Source organism: Pecten maximus, chromosome 9 (genome assembly GCF_902652985.1).
Source record: "Pecten maximus chromosome 9, xPecMax1.1, whole genome shotgun sequence".
Taxonomy (NCBI): domain Eukaryota; kingdom Metazoa; phylum Mollusca; class Bivalvia; order Pectinida; family Pectinidae; genus Pecten; species Pecten maximus.
In genome coordinates, this window is record NC_047023.1 from 31,519,208 (window position 1) to 31,546,422 (window position 27,215).

General features: G+C 38.3%; 1 protein-coding gene across 1 annotated transcript in view; it reads right to left on the reverse strand.

Moving 5' to 3' along the window:
* LOC117335123 (protein unc-13 homolog A-like) overlaps window positions 1-27,215 on the reverse strand; it is a 179,480-nt gene that overhangs the window by 125,243 nt on the left and 27,022 nt on the right. The window contains 1 exon segment of the mRNA XM_033895048.1: window positions 5,922-6,021. Coding sequence (XP_033750939.1) covers window positions 5,922-6,021 — 100 coding nt within the window.

Consider the following 27,215-nt stretch of genomic DNA (forward strand, 5'->3'; position numbering starts at 1 on the left):
CTGGGAAAACACTAACCTGTGGCACCACTGACTGAAATCTGGGACCTTACTGTAACCTTGGGCATTCTTTTAACCTGGAAAACCTTGAAGCATTGGGACACCACTGTAATCTAGGGCTTCCGTAAATACTGGGACACCTGGAGCATCCTTATAACTAGCTGGAAAACCTTTGTTATCTGGGAAACCACTATTATCTGGGACAATCTTGTATGATTCCGAACACAAGTAAATGTTGCCACTTTTTCATGACTGGCATTAATGGCCAGCAACACTTGAGGCCTCGAGCTCTTTAACAAGGACTTCGTCAACAGCTAGGTCCTTATAAGTGACCTATCAAGGTTACTCAGCAGTGCTCTTTACACTAGTGAACCTAACAATACATGCCACAGATACCATGACTTAGTCAGTCCTCAGTTAGAAAGCCAAATCCATAGATAATCTCAAGTCCCATTCTGAACTGGCTATGTTTTAAAGATCTATTGCACCATGTGTACATTCATCCAGCTGTTGTAATGAAAACACTGATAAGTACGTGCACACCCATGTCTGTTGTGCTGCATTAAAATCCATTTTTGTAAAAATTTCAGGTGAAAATCTTAAAAACGGACATTTCAGAGAAACTGTACAACAAAACACTGTAGTTTTTTATTACAGTTGTTAATTGTTGTCAGCATATTTGGGTAAATTGCTAAGGTTATAGTCATGTTTGATGTCATTGCTATCGAGGCATTGCTGTCTGCTCCTGCCATGCTTCAGTACCAGATGTCATAAATGTTACCATCCCTGGTACCAGTTGTAAAGGATATGACGTGCCTGGTGCCATACTTGAAGGGTTAACAATACAAAACCAAGCCATGCATGGTATCAGTTGTCAAGGAAGTGACCATGTCTAGTGTCAGTTGTCAAAGATGTGACCATGCCTGATACCAGTTGTCAAAGATGTGATCATGTCTGGTGCCAGTTGGCAATGATGTGATCATGTCTGGAACCAGTTGTCAATGATGTGATCATGTCTGATATCAGTTGTCAAGGATGTGAGCATGCCTGATACCAGTTGTCAAAGATGTGATCATGCTTGGTGCCAGTTGTCAAGGATGTGATCATGCTTGGTGCCAGTTGTCAAGGATGTTACCATGCTTGGTGCCAGTTGTCAAGGATGTGATCATGCTTGGGAAGTTACCATGCTTGGTGCCAGTTGTCAAGGATGTGATCATGATTGGTGCCAGTTGTCAAGGAAGTTACCATGCTTGGTGCCAGTTGTCAAGGATGTGATCATGCTTGGTGCCAGTTGTCAAGGAAGTGATCAAGCTTGGTGCCAGTTGTCAAGGATGTGATCAAGCTTGGTGCCAGTTGTCAAGGAAGTTACCATGCTTGGTGCCAGTTGTCAAGGATGTGATCAAGCTTGGTGCCAGATGTCAAGGATGTGATCATGCTTGGTGCCAGTTGTCAAGGATGTGATCATGCTTGGTGCCATCTGTTATGGTTATATCCATACATCATGTTGCTACCCAGTGATTGTGGTTATTCCCATGAGTACTACAATGCTAATTATGTTACTTGACTGAGATAAAGCTTATATACACAGACCCATCTATCGACCACTCCCAATTTCACAAATTAATGTATTTATTAAATGAAATATAGATTTGTGATAATGGAGGCGCCCGCCTTACTGACACTGGGTCCTTGTGTGAGACAAGTTCTGCCAAACAATCATTTAAAGCACCACATACTCTAATGCAGCTCTCATTTCAGTGGGATCATACAGAAAAAATATTCTGTGTATATGCTGTATTTCATATTTTAACTTATTTGTAACAGCTTACCTTTAAGTTCGCAATAAGAATAAAAAGCATCCCCTTTACAGAAGCTGAATACTAAAGAGGATACACCTATATATATATTGTGTAGGTATTTAGTTGTCTGGTACCACACCTATTGTGTAGGTATCTAGTTGTCTGGTACCACATCTATTGTGTAGGTATCTAGTTGTCTGGTACCACACCTATTGTGTAGGTATCTAGTTGTCTGGTACCACATCTATTGTGTAGGTATCTCTAGTTGTCTGGTACCACATCTATTGTGTAGGTATCTAGTTGTCTGGTACCACATCTATTGTGAACATTGAACATGAACATGAACATTGCTTCGTTGTGTTAAAACAAAATATTTATTAATGAAATGATACAAAATTTGACCTTGACTTTTGACTAAGTGACCAAGAACTTTATGACCCAATGATCTAGCCTTTGGTCAGTTGATTCCTTGTTAGATTATAAACATCTTTGTTTTATCATGCCATGACAAAATGTTTGTCAAAATTTTACCTAGACCTCTGACCCGCTGACCTTGACCTTTGGTCAGTTGATTCCTTAAAATCCAACCAATATTGCTTCATAGTGTCATAACAAAATGTTAATCAGTAAAAAGTTACAAAATATAACCTTGACCTTTGAGTCTGTGATCTTGACCTTTGGTCAGTTGCCTCCTTGTTTAATTCTAACAAACATTGCTTTAAAGTATCATCACAAAATGTTCATCAGTGAAAAGCTACAAAATTTGACCTTGACCTCTGGCCAGTAGGCTCCTTGTTGAAGTCTGAACAACTTTGCTTCATCATGTCATAACAAAATGTTCATCAGTGAAAAGAAGCAAAATGAGGACCATGACCTTTGAACCTGATGACCTTGACATTTGACCTGACTTTTTACCTGAAAGTGCATTTTTGTGACCTGAACATCAAGAGTTTCATGTGAATTGGTCGATAAATACCAAAGTTATAGCCAGGAGAAAAATTTGTCAACGGACAGACAGTGATTACTATATGGCACCTGTATCTTTGATTTGGGGCCATATAGCATACAATGCTCACATTTTACTTGTACTATGAAGGCAGTACAAAAAGGTTTTACTGGAAAAATAGTAGCAGTATAAAAAGGTTTTACTGGAAAAATAGTAGCAGTATGAAAAGGTTTTACGGGGAAATAGTGGCAGTATAATAGGGTTTTAAAGGGGAAATAGTGGCAGTATAATAGGGTTTTAAAGGGGAAATAGTGGCAGTATAAAAAGGTTTTACGGGGAAATAGTGGCAGTATAATAGGGTTTCAAAAGCGAAATAGTGGCAGCATAAAAACATTTTTAAATACTTTTTTTTTTTCCCCTAACTTATCCATGATTTTATCTTATCAAAGATCCTAGCACTGATCTTGGTGTGATGTCAGGATAATTGAATTTATCAATGTTACGTTCTACAGTGTTTACAGTGAGGGTCACGCGTGGGGTGACTAGAGGGCATTGAGTGTATCGGGTGCGCGAGGTGCATGTGCTTTACCTGTAATACAGGTGAGTACCACAGATGTAGTAGGTGTATTGGTCATTAGAGCTTTTGCAGCACACCTCGACAAATGCTATAGTGATATCCACCCCCCCTATATTTATGTTGAAAAGAAAAGTTGTCCTTGTTTTGTTTTCTCTGTTACCGGTCTGTAAGCCGGACAAGGATGTGGCAGTGAGGTCAGGATTGGCAAGAACTATCATGGCGGTATCGCGTGCGCTTTATGGACATTGTTGTGGTTTTTGTTTGTGAAAATGAGTGCCCAGTAAATAGCGTTAGCTGCAGTAAGCGGTATTCTGAACACAGCGTGTTGAGTTTTATTTGATAAATAATTTATGTTCATTTGAACTGGTGAATTAGAACATAATCAACACAATGGTTAGGTTGATTCTAGTGATCACCTGATATAGCAGGCCATGTGATGTAAACCTGTCACAAATATGTATTGATCAACTAAATTACGACCCATGATTGAAGCTGTCACTGCCAATATTGATTAAGGAGCGGAAGTCATTAGAGGAAATCTAAGTCATTAGTATGTTTGATAGAACCTGATCCGCGATTATCTGTCCGTAATTGAGTAAATTGATCTGAACAATCTACTCCATCACCAGAAGAAATCTTTTGAAATCCTCACAAATTGGCATTTCTGTATTGAAAATCATTCAACAGCAGCACAAAATAACTTGTTTAAAAGTATAATTTTTTGACATCATCCATAATTTACCCCATCAGAAAATGATACCTAAACGATCAGCAAGGCTTCGTTGAATAATACTGTGGCAACCTGAATAAAGAAATCTACGATTTGAAAACCAGATGAAATCCATCAGGCATAAGAGTTTTAGTGTTCCACTTATGAAGTACAGCATCTCAACTGTTAATAGGAGCCAATTACAATACTTCTGTTGAAAAATTACGTAATTGATAGCTCTTTTCATTGTGTAAGGAGTAAAATGTAGTTATGTCAGTATTTAAACAGTTGCAGGCCATCCAAAGTTTGGTACACCATATATACCAGGCCATGATCCAGTGAAACACAACCTGACCAGATCTGTCGACTCGGAGGAAACTGGAAATCAATTTTCTTTCATATTTTTGCAACTCACTTTCCACAATTTCATGATCAAAGCAAAATCTTGAAATTAATCTTCTACAAATCAAAACAGGAATTACAAACAGTGATTTTCAGAGCTTTGCTGATTAATATGACTATTTCCATACATTTTATCTTTAACACCTATTGTGCTATAATGGACTCAATATGAGGTATAAACAGCTTTAATGTGTTCTGTAAATATGTTATTAATATCAGAGGATGATTTCATGTCAATTAGTTATACTGGAAATATGCATTTACTTTTAATTTGATGTCTGGGTCAACTGTACAAAGCCAACCTTCACTATTGAAACAAGACTGTGGGGACATCTGATTGGTTTGTATTTAATCATTTCTGGCTGTATTTGGAGAATTCTAGTTTTCACATTCACCACTGATGAAGTGTCAAACTCATCCCCATAAAATACTCATCCAAATGAATATTTTATGCATATCGTTAACTGACCTTCATGTTCCTCAGATGCCTTACGAGAAGGTTACCTGTTGTGGCTCAATTACCTATTGTAATTTGGGCTCCATGTAGGGTTTAAAGGAAGACCATGGAATCAGGCAAACGTTATGTCAGACAGGATAGTCTTGTATCATAATACTCCCGTTAAATTTTCACCAAAAATAGAAATGGCTTTTGTGTATTGGAGCAAAGGAGATTCAGATACAGTGTGATTAAATGGTGTTATCAATATGACTCAACATCTCACAAATCACAACACTTTATAACTGACATTGTGGAACTGCAAATCAAACAGATCTCTACTGAATTAATGATGATTTTTTGCAGCTATGCCATTAATATATCCTAAAAAACGCATATTACAATTGTTTTATAAACACAGGTCTCCCTAAAATCCAATCTATATAGTAATTCTTATTAATTAAAGTGACACCTAAAACAGAAAACATAATGTGTTTGTGGAGGTACAACTCGTTGGCTCCAGTTTGTGAGAACACAATATCTGTTAAGACGTCAAGAAACTAAGGTTCCAAGACAATTTGGCTACTGACTCAGATCCAATACATAATCTCTTTAAGAACACTTAAAGTTGTTATAAAGATTAGGGCTGGGTAATTCATCTTCTTGCAAGGAAATTGCTGAAGTAACATCATCAAAGGACCTCTATATCCCTTTTAAAAGAGTTGCTACTAACTTGAATCAAACTTAATCGTCAAAGATGAATTACAATTCTTTCAGAATAACTAAATCAACATTTTGATAATGTCTTGCCATTAGTTTAGTTGACAATATGATTATTTGAAGCCGAGTGTAACCAATTTACATTTTTTTTTTCTGCCCCTGAAACATTAGTGATCAGTATTTCATTGCTATTAGGGAACATGTCGCAGCCCATGAAAAATAGTGTTGATTTTCCTCTAAGAATTTATACAAGTCATTTTTAATTGATTATTTAAGAAAGGTGACCATCAGGATGAGTTTTGAAGCCCTCCTCAAGACAAACCAATGTTACTTACAACATGAAGTCCTGTTCCCAGCAGGGGTTGTTGCCCTTCACTTGTATGGTTGTAGATTTGACATTCTGCAGTTTCAGGGTCACATACGTGTTGAATCGTTCTGCGAAAACAAGGAAAATTAATGACAATTAACAGTTTTTCTATGTTCATAAAGCATGTTATATTGAAACAATTTTCAATAAAGAAATAAGATGTTATTAAAAATCTGAAGAAAAAAAATGTATCAATTTAAATGACTAAATATGTTACTGAAGTGCTATCAAAAGATAAGTATTCTTCAAAAAATTTCTGTTCTTGTTTCATTTCCTGTTTAGTAACTTAAACAAGTCAGCTGAATATTCAGCATATATACAGTTCATTCAGATTCTTCGTAACAAAATTCCAGCACTTCTCAAGCACTTTCTCAGCACTTTTTCTCAATTTTCCAGGTGCATTTTTTTTAGTCCAAACTTATAGGAAATTTGGGTATTTTTCGTCTGTATCTCGATTAAAACATGCATGGTAGGTATTGCTGAAGCAAAACATGTCCCCTACCAGCCCCCACTAAAAACAGTAACAGTGATCTTGATCTTGATTTAAGATTGAAGAAAAGTTGTAATTTAGACTGGAAAGCATTGCTGTTTCATCCCTTAACAACGTAAACTTCCATGCAAAAATCAACATATTAATCTTAACAGCATTGCCCAAGATGTAGAAACTCCATCAGTATTTCCTGTACAGTATTGACTATTTCCTTACAGTATTGACCAATTTCCTGTACAGTATTGACTATTTCCTGTACAGTATTGACCAATTTCCTGTACAGTATTGACTATTTCCTGTACAGCATTGACTATTTCCTGTACAGTATTGACTATTTCCTGTACAGTATTGACTATTTCCTGTACAGCATTGACTCAGTTCTAGAAACTCCATCAGTATTTCCTGTACAGTATTGACTATTTCCTGTACAGCATTGACCAGTTCTATAGAAATCCCATTAGTATTTCCTGTACAGCATTGACTCAGTTCTAGAAATCCCATTAGTATTTCCTGTACAGCATTGACTCAGAACTAGAAACCCCATTAGTATTTCCTGTACAGCATTGACTCAGAACTAGAAACCCCATTAGTATTTCCTGTACAGCATTGACTCTGATCTGGAAACTCCATCAGTATTTCCTGTACAGTATTGACTATTTCCTGTACAGCATAATAATTGACTCAGTTCTAGAAACTCCATCAGTATTTCCTGTACAGTATTGACTATTTCCTGTACAGCATTGACTCAGCTCTAGAAACTCCATTAGTATTTCCTGTACAGCATTGACTCTGATCTGGAAACTCCATCAGTATTTCCTGTACAGTATTGACTATTTCCTGTACAGCATTGACTCAGTTCTAGAAACCCCATTAGTATTTCCTGTACAGCATTGACTCAGTTCTAGAAACCCCATTAGTATTTCCTGTACAGCATTGACTCAGAACTAGAAACTCCATTAGTATTTCCTGTACAGCATTGACTCAGAACTAGAAACCCCATTAGTATTTCCTGTACAGCATTGACTCAGAACTAGAAACCCCATTAGTATTTCCTGTACAGCATTGACTCAGAACTAGAAACTCTATCAGTATGTCCTGTACAGTATTGTATCAGTATGTCCTGTACAGCATTGACTCAGAACTAGAAACTCCATCAGTATTTCCTGTACATCATATTGACTCAGAACTAGAAACTCCATTAGTATTTCCTGTACAGCATTGACTCAGAACTAGAAACTCCATCAGTATTTCCTGTACAGCATTGACTCAGAACTAGAAACTCCATCAGTATTTCCTGTACAGCATTGACTCAGAACTAGAAACTCCATCAGTATTTCCTGTACAGCATTGACTCAGAACTAGAAACTCCATTAGTATTTCCTGTACAGCATTGACTCAGAACTAGAAACTCCATTAGTATTTCCTGTACAGTATATATATATTGACTCTGATCTGGAAACTCCATTAGTATTTCCTGTACAGTATTGACTCAGAACTAGAAACTCCATCATGATCAGTACTTTCTGTACAGTATTGACTCAGATCTAGAAACTTCATCAGTATCTCCTGTACAGCGTTGGCTCAGTTCTAGAAACTCCATTTGTATTTCTGTACAGTATTGACTCAGAACTAGAAACTCCATCAGTATTTCCTGTACAGCATTGACTCAGATCTAGAAACTCCATCAGTATTTTCTATACAGTATTGACTCTGATCTAGAAACTCCATTAGTTTTCCTTGTCCTGAACACTCACTAAACGTTGAATTTTAATAATAAATTGTTTGAATTGTCTATTTGCTAAAAAGTACCTCTACCTCTAAATGTTTTTGAAAGCTAAAAGGTGAAACACAACAACTTGACTGTTTGATCTCACAAGGAGATCACTATACATTCTCCCACTGTGTTTATACAAATCAACTACTAAGTTTAATTCAAAATAATATATACAATAACACTATATTTGATTTAACAGCCCCACTAAATAATATAAATGAAGAGATGATTTCAGCTATTTGATGACAGCTATTTGATGACAGCTATTTCCTATACAATAATTAGTGAAATTGAGTGAGTGAAATAATTTAGAAAAAATGAGTGAAATCCAATAGATTAAGAATATTGTATTGTGGACTGTACCTGGATCTGTCTTTCTCTAGACAGTTCATTGTATGATGTATAGATGTCTAGGTAAATAAAATTGTATACATACACCCTCTCTTGTCTATGTGTTCTCTGGTTATTACACAGTTATAGGTATAGCTATATAGTATATGTAGGCTACAAATCATAGTTCATGTTTGTCAGCTTCACTGTGATTTCTACAGTAATCTGCAATGCCTATTATTTACCGACTAGAAAACTCCAAACTGGCATGCCAGATTTACATATTTAGTCAGAGGACAAAACTGGACAGTAAACATTCAAGGCCAGCTTTTGAGAAGTAGACATTCAGGCAATCCATAGTGTCAATATTGTTGATACAGAGTTTGGAACAAACAGACAAGAGGTCATCCAGATTGTCAATATTATTGATGAAGAAGCAGAAAGACTTATAGCAATCATGATTATCAGTTAACTCAGATAAGAAAACATGAAGCTGAACTAGAGAATTATGAATACAATGACCAATGTCATACAATTCCATTTCATAAGAGATTTAACAAGGGCCCAATGGGCCCAAATCGCTCACCTGCAATGCAGTGATCTTTTCATATATGGATCCTGCAGTTATTTGAAAGCATGCTACAGGACCAATATAATAATGTCTCTCTGCACTTTGGCTTTTCACTAAAAGTCATTTAAAGATTTAAGCATACTTGATCGACGTGACCTTGAATGCGAGTCAGGGTCATTCATTTGAACAAACTTGGTAGCCCTTTACCCCAGCATGCTACAGACCCAATATCAACTCCATGGGACTCTTGGTTATTGAGAAGAAGTCGTTTCAAGATTTTAGCCTTTTTGACTCCTGTGACCTTGAATGAAGGTCAAGGTCATTCATTTCAACAAACTTGGTAGCCCTTTACCCAAGCATGCTACAGACCTAATATCAACTCCCTGGGACTCTTGGTTATTGAGAAGAAGTCGTTTAAAGATTTTAGCCTTTTTGACTCCTGTGACCTTGAATGAAGATCAAGGTCATTCATTTGAACAAACTTGCGAGCCCTTCACCCCAGCATGCTACAGGCCAAATATGAGGTCTCTGGGACTGTTGGTAATTGAGAAGAAGTTGTTAAAATTTTTAGCCTTTTTGACCGCTGTGACCTTGAATGAAGGTCAAGGTCATTCATTTGAACAAACTTGGTAACCCTTTACCGCAGCATGCTACAGACCCAATATAAACTCCCTGGGACTCTTGGTTATTGAGAAGAAATCGTTTTAAAATGTTAGCCTTTTTGACTCCAGTGACCTTGAATGAAGGTCAAGGTCATTCATTTGAACAAACTTGGTAGCCCTTTATCCCAGCATGCTACAGGCCAAATATTAGGTCTCTGGGACTGTTGGTTATTGAGAAGAAGTCGTTTAAATATTTTAGCCTTTTTGACTCCTGTGACCTTGAATGAAGGTCAAGGTCATTCATTTGAACAAATTTGGTAGCCCTTTACCGCAGCATGCTACAGACCCAATATCAACTCCCTGGGACTCTTGGTTATTGAGAAGAAGTCGTTTAAAGATTTTAGCCTGTTTGGTCCCTGTGACATTGAATGAAGGTCAAGGTCATTATTTTGAACAAACTAGGTAGCCCTTCACCCCAGCATGCTACAGACCCAATATCAACTCCCTGGGACTGTTGGTTATTGAGAAGAATTCGTTTAAAGATTTTAGCCTTTTTGACTCCTGTGACCTTGAATAAAGATCAAGGTCATTCATTTGAACAAACTTGGTAGCCCTTCACCCCAGCATGCTACAGGCCAAATATTAGGTCTCTGGGACTCTTGGTTATTGAGAAGAAGTTGTTTAAAGATTTTAGCCTTTTTGACTCCTGTGACCTTGAATGAAGGTCAAGGTCATTAATTTCAACAAACTTGGTAGCCCTTTACCCCAGCATGCTACAGACCCAATATCAACTCCCTGGGCCTCTTGGTTATTGAGAAGAAGTCATTTAAAGATTTTAGCCTTTTTGACTCCTGTGACCTTGAATGAAGGTCAAGGTCATTCATTTGAACAAACTTGGGAGCCCTTCACCCTAGCATGCTGTAGGCCAAATATTAGGTCTCTGGATCTGTTGGTTATTGAGAAGAAGTCGTTTAAAGATTTTAGCCTTTTTGACTCCTGTGACCTTGAATGAAGGTCAAGGTCATTCATTTGAACAAACTTGGTAGCCCTTCACCCCAGCATGATACAGGCCAAATATCAGCTCCCTGGGCCTCTTTGTTATTGAGATGAAGTCGTTCAAAGATTTTAGCCTTTTTGACTCCTGTGACCTTGAATGAAGGTCAAGGTCATTCATTTGAACAAACTTGGGAGCCCTTCACCCTAGCATGCTGCAGGCCAAATATTAGGTCTCTGGATCTGTTGGTTATTGAGAAGAAGTCGTTTAAAGATTTTAGCCTTTTTGACTCCTGTGACCTTGAATGAAGGTCAAGGTCATTCATTTGAACAAACTTGGTAGCCCTTCACCCCAGCATGCTTCAGACCCAATATCAAGTCCCTGGGTCTTTTGGCTATTTAGAAGAAGTCGTTTAATTTTATTTTAGCATATTTGACTCCTGTGACCTTGAATGAAAGTCAAGGTCATTCATTTGAACAAACTTGGTAGCCCTTCACCCCAGCATGCTACAGACCTAATATCAACTCCCTGGGACTCTTGGTTATTGAGAAGAAGTCGTTTAAAGATTTTAGCCTTTTTGACCCCTGTGACCTTGAATGAAGGTCAATGTTATTCATTTGAACAAACTTGGTAGCCCTTCACCCCAGCATGCTACAGGCCCAATATGAGGTCTCTGGGCCTTTTGGTTATTGAGAAGAAGTTGCTTGAATGGAAAAGTTGACGCCGGACGGACGGCCGGACGACGGACGCCGCGCCACGGCATAAGCTCACTTGCCCTTCGGGCAGGTGAGCTAATAAACCAGTCAAAAATTCTTCCTTTAAGCACTCTAATATCGCCTTAACTTCTTCCTGATCATAAATATGAAAAAAAATAGACAAAGAATAAAAATTAGTGATAAGTTGACAATGCCTGGCCAATACACTGCAAAGTCCTGAAAAAAAAACAATTAAATTGATGACAATAAGATATCTTTAAAATGCATCCTATATGTATTCTCAAATTTATCATTAAGCCAACACAGTTATAGGGCCAACTGCACAGTTAGAGGGCCAACACAGTTATAGGGTAAACACAATCATAGGGTAAACACAATCATTGGTTCAACACATTCATTGGGTCAACACAAGCATTGAGTCAACACAATCATCGGGTCAACACAATCACTGGGCCAACACAGTTACAAGACCAATACAACCATAGGGTCAACACAATCATTGGTTCAACACAATCATTGTGTCAACACAATCATTTGGGTCAACACAATCATTGGGTCAACACAATCATTGCATGGTTCAACACAATCATTGGGTCAACACAGTTATAGTGTAAACACAATCATTGGGTCAACACAATCATTGGGTCAACACAATCATTGGGTCAACACAGTTATAGTGTCAACACAATCATTGGTTCAACACAATCATTGGGTCAACACAATCATCAGGTCAACACAATCATTGGGTCAACACAGTTATAGTGTCAACACAATCATTGGTTCAACACAATAATAGGGTCCACACAATCATCGGGTCAACACAATCATCGGGTCAACACAATCACTGGGCCAACACAGTAACAAGACCAACACAATCATAGGGTCAACACAATCATAGGGTCAACACAATCATAGCGTCAACACAATCATTGAGTAAACACAATCATAGGGTTATCACAATCATAGAGCCAACAGTCACCACAGCTCTCTCTATTAATATATACAATCTGTACCCCACCACACCTCCCTCTATCCTTAATATACAGTCTGTACCCCACCACACCTCCCTCCACCCTTAATGTACAATCTGTACCCCACCACACCTCCCTCTACCCTTAATATACAGTCTGTACCCCACCACACCTCCCTCTATCCTTAATATACAATCTGTACCCCACCACACCTCCCTCTATCCTTAATATACAATCTGTACCCCACCACACCTCCCTCTATCCTTAATATACAGTCTGTACCCACCAGCTCCCTCCACCCTTAATATACAGTCTGTACCCCACCACAGCTCCCTCTATCCTTAATATACAGTCTGTACCCCTCCACAGCTCCCTCTATCCTTAATATACAGTCTGTACCCACCAGCTCCCTCCACCCTTAATATAGTCTGTACCCCATGGCCACCACAGCTCCCTCCACCTTTAATATACAGTCTGTACCCCACCACAGCTCCCTCCACCCTTAATATACAGTCTGTACCCACCACACCTCCCTCTATCCTTAATATTAGTCTGTACCCCACCACACCTCCCTCTATCCTTAATATACAGTCTGTACCCACCAGCTCCCTCCACCCTTAATATACAGTCTGTACCCCTCCACAGCTCCAGTCTGTACCCCACCACAGCTCCCTCTATCCTTAATAGGCAGTCTGTACCCCTCCACAGCTCCCTCTATCCTTAATTTACAATCTGTACCCCTTCACAGCTCCCTCTATTAATTTACAATCTGTACCCCACCACAGCTCCCTCTACCCTTAATATAGTCTATACCCCACCACAGCTCCCTCTACCCTTAATATACAGTCTGTACCCCACCACACCTCCCTCTACCCTTAATATACAGTCTGTACCCCACCACACCTCCCTCTACCCTTAATATACAGTCTGTACCCCCCCACAGCTCCCTCTATCCTTAATATACAGTCTGTACCCCACCACAGCTCCCTCTACCCTTAATATACAGTCTGTACCCCACCACAGCTCCCTCTATCCTTAATATACAGTCTGTACCCACCACAGCTCCCTCTATCCTTAATATACAGTCTGTACCCCACCACAGCTCCCTCTACTCCTTAATATACAGTCTGTACCCCACCACAAGCTCCCTCTACCCTAATATACAATCCTGTACCCCACCACAGCTCCCTCTATCCTTAATATACAGTCTGTACCCCACCACACCTCCCTCTATCCTTAATATACAGTCTGTACCCACCACCAGCTCCCTCTATCCTTAATATACAGTCTGTACCCCACCACAGCTCCCTCTACCCTTAATATACAATCTGTACCCCACCACAGCTCCCTCTATCCTTAATATACAGTCTGTACCCCACCACACCTCCCTCTATCCTTAATATACAGTCTGTACCCACCAGCTCCCTCTATCCTTAATATACAGTCTGTACCCCACCACAGCTCCCTCTACCCTTAATATACAATCTGTACCCACCACAGCTCCCTCCACCCTTAATATACAATCTGTACCCCACCACAGCTCCCTCCACCCTTAATATACTATCTGTACCCCACCACAGCTCCCTCCACCCTTAATATACAATCTGTACCCCACCACAGCTCCCTCCACCCTTAATATACTATCTGTACCCCACCACAGCTCCCTCCACCCTTAATATACAATCTGTACCCCACCACAGCTCCCTCTACCCTTAATATAAGTCTGTACCCCACCACAGCTCCCTCTACCCTTAATTATACAATCTGTACCCCTTCACAGCTCCCTCTATTAATTTACAATCTGTACCCCACCACAGCTCCCTCCACCCTTGATTTACAATCTGTACCCCACCACACCTCCCTCTATCCTTAATATACAATCTGTACCCCACCACAGCTCCCTCCACCCTTAATATACAGTCTGTACCCCACCACAGCTCCCTCTATCCTTAATATACAATCTGTACCCCACCACAGCTCCCTCCACCCTTAATATACAATCTGTACCCCACCACACCTCCCTCCACCCTTGATTTACAATCTGTACCCCACCACACCTCCCTCTATCCTTAATATACAATCTGTACCCCACCACAGCTCCCTCCACCCTTAATATACAGTCTGTACCCCACCACAGCTCCCTCTATCCTTAATATACAATCTGTACCCCACCACACCTCCCTCCACCCTTAATATACAATCTGTACCCCACCACACCTCCCTCTATCCTTAATATACAGTCTGTACCCCACCACAGCTCCCTCCACCCTTAATTTACAATCTGTACCCCACCACACCTCCCTCCACCCTTAATTTACAATCTGTACCCCACCACAGCTCCCTCTATCCTTAATATACAGTCTGTACCCCTCCACAGCTCCCTCTATCCTTAATATACAGTCTGTACCCCACCACAGCTCCCTCCACCCTTAATATACAATCTGTACCCCACTACAGCTCCCTCTAATAATTTACAATCCGCACACTACCAAACTACATCCACCTTATCTTAGACATCATAACCACAACATTATTAACCAGTATTGTATGAATGTGTGTTTGTTTGTTTACAGGAAACCATACAAAAGACTTTCATCACTGACTAAGTAAACTAACAAGGCAAACCTTGCTGTGAGTATTTTTCATTGCTGGAGCATGCTTCCTCCTAAATTAAAGATATATCAAATTCTAAAATATTGTGCTGGGAAGGACACTAGAGAAGTTCTGTCAATAATGGAGAGTGTATAGTTCCTGACATACAAGTTTGTTTTCCTAAGCGGATTGGACAGAGCCTGATAGAGACAAAATCTCATTAGGCAGATTGTTCTCCTCCTAGACACTCCGACAACCTGCAGTTTCCAGTTTGTATCAGCAGTATAAGGAAATGGAGGAAGCACAATTTTATTAAAAACAAAATGCTTGTGGGGCCAATATCAATGATCCAAGTATTAATGCTATTATGTTCCACCACGCCAAATTACATGTGGTCTTTGTTGAACTTTGACCCAGGCTGAACCTGATCCATCTGAATGGGTGTGAATATAATTCTATAGCCCCTTGAGGCATGTTTTGGGTTGGAATTATCAGCTTTGTGTACTTAAGAATTTCTCCTGGAGTTAGGATGGCCATATCTAGTAAAACAGTACACAAATCGTGTGATCCAACCATTGTCTGTGTAAGTATTCTTTATATATCAAGTACCACACATCAGCATAGGGACTGAAATGTGGTACTCAAATCTTGTGGGAGCGATAAGCAAATGTCTGAGCAATTGGGATCAAAACCAACCCATGATGTCACCTAAAAGACATCACAATATCAGGTCTCTGGGCATTTTGGTTATTGATAAGACTGAAGATTTTAGCCTTTATGACCCCTGCTTGTGACCTTGACTGCAGGTCAAGGTAATTAATTTGAACACACTTGGTAGCCCTTCATCCCAGCATATATATACAGGCCTAATATTAGGTCTCTGGGCTTCTTGGTTATTGAGAAGAAGTTGTTTTAATGGAAATGTTGATGCTGGCCAGACGTACAGATGGAAGATGGACATGTACACAGCAACATGACATAAGCTCACTTGCCCTTTGGGCAGGTATGCAAACAATCAAACACTGACATAAACTGTCAAATCAAAATGCTGTGCTGGAAACCACAACTTTATATCATATGATTATAAAACCAACTATGTTTCAAACTGATCGCTTGAAAAATGTAGATATCCAGACAAAAATCAAATACTGAGATGCAGGAAACCACAACCAAACAAAAGTTGATCGACAGATGACACCATACAGCAATACTCTCATCAAACATTGACGAGCATACAAAAATGCAATACTTATTTTCATTCTTATGCATCAATCAATTTCAGATCTGCTTTTGATGACCTTGTTACAGATGGCGCTGCATAAAATACTTCACAGAGGCCTCAATCATAGGGGCTCTTTAGTTTTTGTAAAAGACATTGAATTATAATTGATTCAAGCTGTTTAAGAGGGCCAATCCATTGACACTGCTGTGTTCATTTCAATATGAGTGTAGGCTAAGCGTGTTCATTTCAATATGAATGTAGGCTAAGCGGGTTCATTTCAATATGAGTGCAAGGCTAAGTGTGATAATTTCAATATGAATGTAGGCTAAGCGTGTTCATTTCAATATGAGTGTAGGCTAAGTGCGTTCATTTCAATATGAATGTAGGCTAAGCGTGTTCATTTCAATATGAGTGTAGGCTAAGTTATATATAAATATTCATTTCAATATGAGTGTAGGCTAAGTATGTTCATTTCAATATGAGTGTAAGTTAAGTGTACATTTCAATATGAGTGTAGGCTATGTGTGTTCATTTCAATATGAATGTAGACTAAGTGTGTTCATTTCAATATGAGTGTTGGTTAAGTGTACATTTCAATATTAGCGTAGGATAAGTGTGTTCATTTCAATAAACTTTGTAGCCCTTGAACTGAACATATTCCTGGTCCATATCAGGAACCATGCTCTGTTGCTTAAAAAAAGAACACATCTGACACTTGTGTCCTTGAAAGTAGGCCAAGGTCATCCATTTGAACACACTTCGAGACCCTTCATCCTAGCATGCTACAGGCAGACTGACGCAGCATGCCACATCGTGGCATAAGCTCACTTGCCATTGCCATTCTGGCAATGTTATGCCCTTCAGGCAGGTAAGCTAATAACTAGGTTTGGCTTAGCGTATTACAACACAGTTAACCAGGTTCTAAAAATGGACAAAGCACTTATTAATGTGCTTCAACAATATGGATGGATATAAAAATGTGTAAGAATATGTATCCTCATTCAAAGTTAAACATTGGGCACATTAACTGTTGACTAGCTATCTCTAATAACAATAAACCCATCATGATCAATAACTTTAACGAAGCTCATTCTCTATTGAAAGGTTTTTTATCTAACCATTTACAGATTAGATTTCCAGCACAAGTGCTCTGGTACATCGGAGTGGGGAGATATACATTAAATCAACATTAACTGCTGATCTAAGCAGAAGACAATTACCCACGTTAATATCTTATATATGGGTTAATAAATTTCTATATTCACCTCGGCAAGTGGAATTGATTGTATAATATTTATGTGTTTCTAGGAGATCGATATGTCACTCGGCCACGTAATCTCCAACCCACAGCCGTTCTATCTATCGACCATAGATGTCTGTAGGCAGGACTCCTACAACTTAGTCCAAAAATAAACTCTTCCTTAGAGCTTACATCTTCACAAACAGATTAAAATTAATTACACCACATATGGTAAATGTCCTTGGGAGACATCTAAACGTAGCTAAGTTTACCAAAGCATGCCAAAGCTCATGTAGATTGAATTGTTCAGGTGGCAAGTACCTAGATCAGTAAATGACTCTGATTGATACTAATGTCTTTTGTTGGACAAAGTTCCTTGTCAGGATCATACACAGTGAAGCAAATTCAGTTTGGAGATGTTTACCAACAGTAACTGATACCCAATATTGAATATCTTTAGCTAGTCACAATCATTAATCCCACTTTATATGTACAATCCCACTTTGTGTGTATAATCCCAATTTGTGTGTATAATCCCACTTTGAGTGTATAATCCCACTTTGAGTGTTTAATCCCACTTTGAGTGTATAATCTCACTTTGTGTGTATAATCCCACTTTGAGTGTTTAATCCCACTTTGAGTGTATAATCCCACATTGTGTGTATAATCTCACTTTGTGTGTATAATCTCACTTTGTGTGTATAATCCCACTTTGAGTGTTTAATCCCACTTTGAGTGTAAAATCCCACTTTGTGTGTATAATACCACTTTGTGTGTATAATACCACATTGTGTGTATAATCTCACCTAGAGAGCATAATCCCAATTTGTGTGTATAATCTCACTTTGAATGTACAATCCCACTTTGTGTGTATAATCCCAATTTGTGTGTATAATCCCAATTTTTATGTATAATCCCAATTTTTATGTATAATCCCAATTTTAGTGTATAATCCCACTTTGAGTGTATTATCCCACTTTGAGTGTATAATACCACATTGTGTGTATAATCTCACTTTGAGTGAATAATCTCACTTTGAATGTACAATCCCACTTTGTATGTATAATCCCAATTTGTGTGTATAATCCCAATTACCCCAATTTGTGTGTATAATCCCAATTTGTGTGTATACTCCCAATCTGTGTGTACAATCCAACTTTGAGTGAATAATCCCTATTTGTGTACAATCCCACTTTGAGTGTATAATCCCAATTACCCCAATTTGTGTGTATAATCCCACTTTGTGTTTATAATCCCACTTTGTGTGTATAATCTAACTTTGCATGTATAATACCACATTTTGTGTATAATCTCACTTTAAGTGCATAATTCCATTTGTGTGTATAATCCAACTTTGAGTGTATCATCTCACTTTGTGTGTATAATCCCAATTATCCCAATTTGTGTGTATAATCCCAATTTGTGTTTAATCCCACTTTGTGTGTATAATTCCAATTTCTGTGTATAATCCCACTTTGAGTGTATAATCCCACTTTGAGTGTATATGTCTTAAGTATATCTTAGATCCTTATACAGATTCCATTTATTACTATTATTTTATATATATGTCTTTTTTGTTTGCTTGTTTATTTGCTGTGTTTATCATCCCATGGACAGCCATAGTTGCTTTGAGGCAGCGTCTCCTTGTAATAGTCGGTGACTACTTCACTGAACAACATACAGGAGACTATCACAGTGCTATCCACAGCCATTACGGTAAAAAGTCTTGCCAAAGGATACAATTAAACCATGACAGCACTGAGGCCGGCCCAGGTCTGGTATAGGGAAATGTTATCTGAGACCAGTCCTGGTGGGGTATATAGAGAAATGTTATCCGAGACCCGCCCTGGTCTGGTATATAGGGAAATGTTATCTGAGACCAGTCCTGGTCTGGTATATAGGGAAATGTTATCTGAGACCGGCCCTGGTCTGGTATATAAGGAAATGTTATCTGAGACCGGCCCTGGTCTGGTATATAGGGAAATGTTATCCGAGATCGGCCCTGGTCTGGTATATAGGGAAATGTTATCTGAGACCGGCCCTGGTCTGGTATATGGGGAAATATTATCTGAGACCAGCCCAGGTCTGGTATATAGGGAAATGTTGTCCGAGACTGGCCCTGGTCTGGTATATAGGGAAATGTTATCTGAGACCGGCCCTGGTCTGGTATATGGGGAAATATTATCTGAGACCAGCCTTGGTCTTGTATATAGGGAAATGTTATCTGAGACCGGCCCTGGTCTGGTATAGGGAAATGTTATCTGAGACCAGCCCTGGTCTGGTATATGGGGAAATGTTATCCGAGACCGGCCCTGGTCTGGTATATAGGGAAATATTATCTGAGACCGGCCCTGGTCTGGTATATAGGGAAATGTTGTCCGAGACCGGCCCTGGTCTGGTATATAGGGAAATGTTATCTGAGACAAACCCAGGTCTGGTATATAGGGAAATGTTATCTGAGACCGGCCCTGGTCTGGTATATGGGGAAATATTATCTGAGACCAGCCCTGGTCTGGTATATAGTATAGGGAAATGTTGTCCGAGACCAGCCCTGGTCTGGTATATAGGGAAATGTTATCTGAGACCAGCCCTGGTCTGGTATATAGGGAAATGTTATCCGAGACCGGCCCTGGTCTGGTTTATAGGGAAATGTTATCTGAGAGCAGCCCTGGTCTGGTATATAGGGAAATATTATCTGAGACTGGCCCTGGTCTGGTTTATAGGGAAATGTTGTCCGAGACCGGCCCTGGCCTGGTATATATACGGAAATGTTATCTGAGACCGGCCCTGGTCTGGTATGGGAAACTGATAACAATAACCATAAACTGTTATGTTTACAGTGAAAATGTCAATGTAATCTTTTCTCCTCTGCCAAATCTTCATCGCCTGTATTCAAATTGGAATGGTACTTAGTGTTTAACTAAGTAAAATATATCAGAAAAAAATATCATTATTTGTTAAATATCACATTCTTTTTTTTTCCATCTGACAAAAATGAAAGTTCATATTCATTCCTCTATGAACAAACAAGACAGCTAGGGTATACTGTATGTGTGTTAGAATCGATGAAGGTTTTTTTCCAGGATTGCATCAAATATGTAAAAACTCAATAATAACCTGATATACAAGGTATCAGTTCTATCAAACAGCCTCCCTGGGAGAAAGAACGCAGCACAGAAGCAGTATATAAGGTGTCAGATGCCAAACACATCATTTGGCTTGAGCAATGCAAAGGCTATGGGCAACAGGAGACTAAAAATCTATCAAATCTGGCAGAACATCACACAAATATAGAGAGGAAATGGGCCTGACCTACATCTACTTTCCTCCAAGTTATTACTTAATTAACAGCCTCTGGATAGAATTTAACACCTACAAGGAAAATTGTGAATAATCTTAGTATATTTTAAATAAAATCCTTCTTAAAGTCCTTGTAATCTACAGCATTGAGAAACGGTATCATTATATTGACTTTATATGACAGCTGAACTTGACCTACATTTATAGTCCTTGAACTTATATTATTTTAAGTGACACTATTTGGCATTACTTCCGTGACACAAAAGGCATTAATTGGAATTTATTAATTTGGTCCATTTAGCAAAAGTATGATAAAGGTTGTTTTTATGATTTCCACCTCATATTTTTTTATATTTTTATATGAGGTTGGTGATTATTATCATGTAAAAATTTAAAATCTAAACAAACATGTGACATGGACATGTACATCTGTCAGGACAATTGGGATAGTTACAGTCCCAACTAAACCTGATAGCTGTCTTCTGCTTAATATATAGTCAGATATTTGTATTAACGCATCAACTTGATTTAATAAATTCAGTATTATTTCCTTGTATTAATGAAAAGTAAAAAAATTAAAAAAAAAAAGAATTCTCAATGTTTTTTGTACTTTCCAACATGGATTACAGCATGCTGACATCAAAAATTTATTTGGATAGGTCAAATAGATAGAGTTAACATCTTGATGCTAATTTTTATTATTAGAAGTCAAACGGCAAATGTACAGGTGCTGTCACTAAAAATCAGAAAACACCACATTCTGTGATGAAATCAAACCTGTGACGTGATTTTGTTTTAGAATTCTGGAGAAATGAATCCCAAAGTTTTTTAAATCAATAATAACATGTATATTTCTTTATATAATATATATATTGAAGTTATATATATATACAAGTATCTGATAATTGCATTACAAAGTTAGAGATCGAACAAAGGTAATTATATGGATGCTGTGTATATATTTAAGTACCAAGCCCCAGTGTGATCGCCTCACCTTACATACACCGTCATGTAGTAAATATATACCCGATATTCAGCCTCACCAATGATTAATTCATCATCCCAAACACTGCTGCCACCTTCTATACAATTCCAATTAATCAGTAGTCCTACATATTTGATGGATACTATTTTACTTATCTTGAAATCTAATCACAATCACAGACACAATTGTGTACTTGAATCAGGCATTATATATTCACAATAGCATATATATATATCTATATATCTAAATTAATGTTCTTGTTCAGTATCAATTCAACACAACTACAAACCTAAGCAGATAATTATAGTCTTACATCTGTAGACCAATGAGTTTCATATTTCCTATGCCTGATGTCTAATCCCTTTGACAATTGTATTTTTGTCAATAAAATTATTTGAAATTGAAAATATTTCCTATTGTAAAACAAGAGGCCCATTGGAGGGCCTGTATCACTAACCTGTTTTACAGCTAATGAAGTGAAGTGGATACTGTTTAATTCATGTGAATGTGGAACTCAAATTAATATTTTTTTTTTCACTAATTCTTAACTGTAAAAATACTTGGATTTAATATTCATGCATTAACAAATAATTTGAAGATTTTAACACATTTGATCCCTGTGACCATAAAAATACATCAAGGATATTCATTTGAAAAAAAAAATAAAATAAATGTATCTTTGTTTTTGAACTGATTTGAAAGGAATTCATCCCAGCTTGCAATGGTCCAAGACCAAGATCATCCTGGTTATAATGAGGAGATGTTTGAAGAATTTAATTATGATATATCGTATGCATTCCAGTGACCTTGAAATTGGATCAAAGTTATTATAAATTTAACCAAGCTTGAATTGGTAGTCCTTAATCCAAACCTAACTAATAGTCCAATGACCATTGTAGAAACTGGTAATAACTTTGATATAGTCTAATAGATTTGACCACTGGTTATCAGAGGCTATATATAGATCATTATGTCCGTGTCAAAATCAATCAGTGTGTACAAATATGAACCCTACTCTTTTTGACATTTGATCATGTGACCTTCCTTCATTCTAAACAATTCTGTTTCATAATGCCATAAAGTATTTATCAGCAAGAATAAAACTTGACCTCACATGTGACCCAGTGACTTTATGACCTTTAGTCAAACAACTTCTCATTATATTATAATGTTTTAAAGTTGTTTATGTTGGTTTTTGAGATTTGTTGTTGAAAGGAATGATGTCCAGACTTGGTCTTCATCTTCAAATTTACATGTATTTACAAAATATGTACATATTGTCAAAACATTACATGATACTCTGGAGTGATGGGATATATTGAGTGTCCCAACCTACTGGCCGGGGAATGACTCAAACTGAGTCACCTGTAGTTTTGAAGTCCCTTCCTAAATTAATACCAATTGACTTTGTTTCATAATGGTATTCACAAAATAATTTTAGTTAAGGACCATTTTGAACATTAAGAAAAAGAAAATAGAATGAATCTAATATAGACCATTTGAGATTTTCAATTGACCAGATTTGACATAATGTAGTTGTGATAATGATGTATATCATCGATCATATCCTAGAAGGTTTTTACCACAGAATCTATAGCTACAATATATAAATGAGATTCAAGCACTATACATAACTACACTACATTTGTGTAACCCAAACTGGTCGATTAAAAACATTTTCTACCATAAATAATTCATACATGACGATAACTTAATTATTTCAATTCACAAGTGAAAAATTTGTTATGGGAATAAATAATTCAATGCTTCATCCATCTATGTGAAAAACAAATACAAGAAACGGATTCAAAATGAGTACTTATTGATTTTTGTGCAGTGCCATATATTTTCTCTAAAAGTGTCTCACAATTCTCCTGGAGGCTGTTCATTATATACCAAACATTTACACCAACAAAAAATTCAAAGAGACCTGAGAAACAGATGATGTTGATTGGTACCCTTCATAGGACAGATGATATATCACCATACCTCTGAACTTTAAGGAATGAAGGAATTCTGAAACAATCTCAGAATCATTTATAAGCATCTGGATACAATACAGATATATAGCTGGGACAACCGGGACTGACAATCCCAATACAAGTCAAATCTTTTTCTGATACACCGGATAAAGCAAGTACTGTTTACACCAATTACACCCAATTTTACCAACACTTGTTTCACCTTAATGGCATTGATCATCACAGCATTTTACCAACAAGTGTGCGAATCACGGTATTAAATTTACCAATGAGTGTGTGATTCCCAGTACTAACTTTACCAAAAAGTGTATGACTGCATGAGATTGTATGATTTTTATGGGAAATATACAGTTAAAACCTAGAAGAACCCATTGGAAAATTGGTTCTTATCTGACACAAATGGATTAGGAGATATGTGGTCGGAATCTAACAGAAACAACATATTCCACAAACCTTCACAACTGAATCTCTGGTCCTATACCTCTGTCAAGATTGCATAATATCTATAGACACAAGTTGAATGGTAAAGCTGCCTTGCAATCTCAGACAGTTCTCCAAAGGTTATGAATACGAACATGGACATTATCTATTGGACAGGGAATAAATGTCCTTCAAATGGCATTCTTATCGGCCCTAAATGACACGTGTGATCCTGACATTCAGCATTTACTACCTTAAAACAAACATGCATGGTTTCAGCCAGTCTATAAATTTGACACAAGTTTTGGGGAAAATATGGCAGAGTAAGTAGAAAATCATTACGGCAGTTGAAAACCTTTTCTTTTCATTTCATAGAAGGATCAATTTTCAACACTTTCATAAAATAACTTTTGAAATCAATTTTCATTATCTGATGAAGTAGGGCACAACAAGGCAGAACAATTGTTCTTGATGAGGTTATACATTTTGCTTTAATACCTATGTATTTCACTGACTGTAAAACTTCCTAAAAATCCTATGGTTTTTTGATGAGTAAAAACAGGGATCATTTTGGAAGGAGTCATGGGGCTATTGGCCCACAATTTTCCTGAATGATCCATATGTTTCAGAAAAATCCTTCAAAATTCTATAAATGACCCATAAATTATATTACAGATAGTTCTTTTTCTTGAAAATGACCCATCCATTTGGTAACCAAAAATTATCCCTGTAAAATCATTTCTACAAAATAAGCGCTTATTGTAATTCTCAATTTACTTTCAAAGAAGACAAGGAATCCCAGGAAATACAAATCCCCTCCTGTACCTGCCAAATATAACCACCAAACTAAGAACCCTGAGGCTTAAATTCTCTCTACAGGTATTCTCATACTTGACCAATATATGGAGTTTGATCAAAATCCAAACTGACTGGGAAAAAGATACTGACATGCTGACCGTGTTGTGAAGGAAACTATGTAGTCTACTAAAGTAAGTGGAATCTGTAGCCCTTTATATAGAGTAGGGTAGCATAGGGTGGCGCAAGGTGGCCTAAGGTGGTGTAGGGTGGGGCAAGGTGGTGTAAGGTGGTGTAAGGTGGTGTAGGGTGGGGCAAGGTGGTGTAAGGTGGGGCAAGGTGGTGTAAGGTGGTGTAGGGTGGTGTAGGGTGGGGCAAAGTGGTGTAAGGTGACGTAGGGTGGGGCAAGGTGGCCTAAGGTGGTGTAGGTGGGGCAAGGTGGTGTAAGGTGACGTAGGGTGGGGCAAGGTGGTGTAAGGTGGTGTAGGTGGGGCAAGGTGGTGTAAGGTGGTGTAGGGTGGGGCAAGGTGGTGTAAGGTGGTGTAGGGTGGGGCAAGGTGGTGTAAGGTGGGTAGGGTGGGGCAAGGTGGTGTAAGGTGGTGTAGGGTGGGGCAAGGTGGATAAGGTGGCGTAGGGTGGGGCAAGGTGGGATAAGGTGGTGTAAGGTGGTGTAGGGTGGGGCAAAGTGGTGTAAGGTGGTGTAGGGTGGGGCAAGGTGACGTAAGGTGGTGTAGGGTGGGGCAAGGTGACGTAAGGTGGTGTAGGGTGGGGCAAGGTGGTGTAAGGTGGTGTAGGGTGGGGCAAGGTGGTGTAAGGTGGTGTAGGGGGTGGGCAAGGGTGGTGTAAAAGGGTGGTGTAGGGGTGGGGCAAGGTGGTGTAGAGGTGGTGTAGGGTGGGGCAAGGTGACGTAGGGTGACATAGGGTGGGGCAAGATGACGTAGGGTGGGGCAAGGTGGTGTAAGGTGGTGTAGGGTGGGGCAAGGTGACGTATGGTGGGGCAAGGTGGTGTAAGGTGGTGTTGGCCGGGTGGGGCAAGGTGACGTAAGGTGATGTAGGGTGGGGCAATGTTGCTCTAGGCGGTATAATTGTTATTGTATGACTCCATGGCACCACTTGCACCCTCAGTCAGTCATATTATTATTTGATCAAAATCTATTAAAAATTAAGTTACAAGAGCACTGACAAAGATTTCTTACAAATATTAACAATGACCTTAATTGTCCTTGCTTGAATTGACCTTTTACAAATGTAATTGGCACCCTGAAACACATATTCATTGGATGTATTCTCCTACTTGACTAGTATATGAAGTTTGATCAAAATCTGTTTAAAAATGATGTTGCCAGATTGCTGACAAAAGTTGAACTATGAACCTTTAAGATCAGGACACTATATATATCCCCTCCCTGACTTTGTCTCAAGAGGACAATAATGAAAACTGACTTATTTAAACACATATAGACAAAATAGACAAGATTTGGTTTGTATTGTTTAAACTAATGCAATTTGAAGCACAAGCTCACTGAGGCATACTGCTAAAGACATCCAACTAGACACCTCACCTGGTCGTATCATACTGACAACGAGTGAACCAATCATCCAACTCCAAAAATGCTGAACATTAAACAAGTGTGTAGCATGTACCATATTTGTAGACTCTGGTTTGTCTTGGCAAGGGGACAGAACCCAAAGCCTTGACCTCACAGGCCAGTGAACACTCAGCTACAAAGGTCAAGACTGAAGCAGTGTCAAGGGAGACATTAGGAAGAAGAAAGTTGATTAAAAGAAGAGAAAAGATAAGACCCCAAACTTGTCTTTTGTGATCATGCAATGGGGGCAGTAGGTACAATTGGATTCTGCCCTACAGCTCACTTAATTATACAAAATAACTTTTAGAGTGGCGAGTTAAAACGGAGGAGGTGACATTAAAGGTTGGTCCAGCAATGTTTTGTTGTATTGTGTTGTATTGTGTTGTATTGTGTTGTATTGTATTGTATTGTGTTGTGTTGTATTGTGTTGTATTGTATTGTGTTGTATTGTAATGTATTGTGTTGTATTGTGTTGTATTGTATTGTATTGTGTTTTATTGTGTTTTATTGTGTTGTATTGTATTGTGTTTTATTGTGTTGTATTGTGTTGTGTTGTATTGTATTGTATTGTATTGTGTTTTATTGTATTGTATTGTGTTTTATTGTGTTGTATTGTGTTGTATTGTATTGTTGTATTGTATTGTGTTGTATTGTGTTGTATTGTATTGTATTGTGTTTTATTGTGTTGT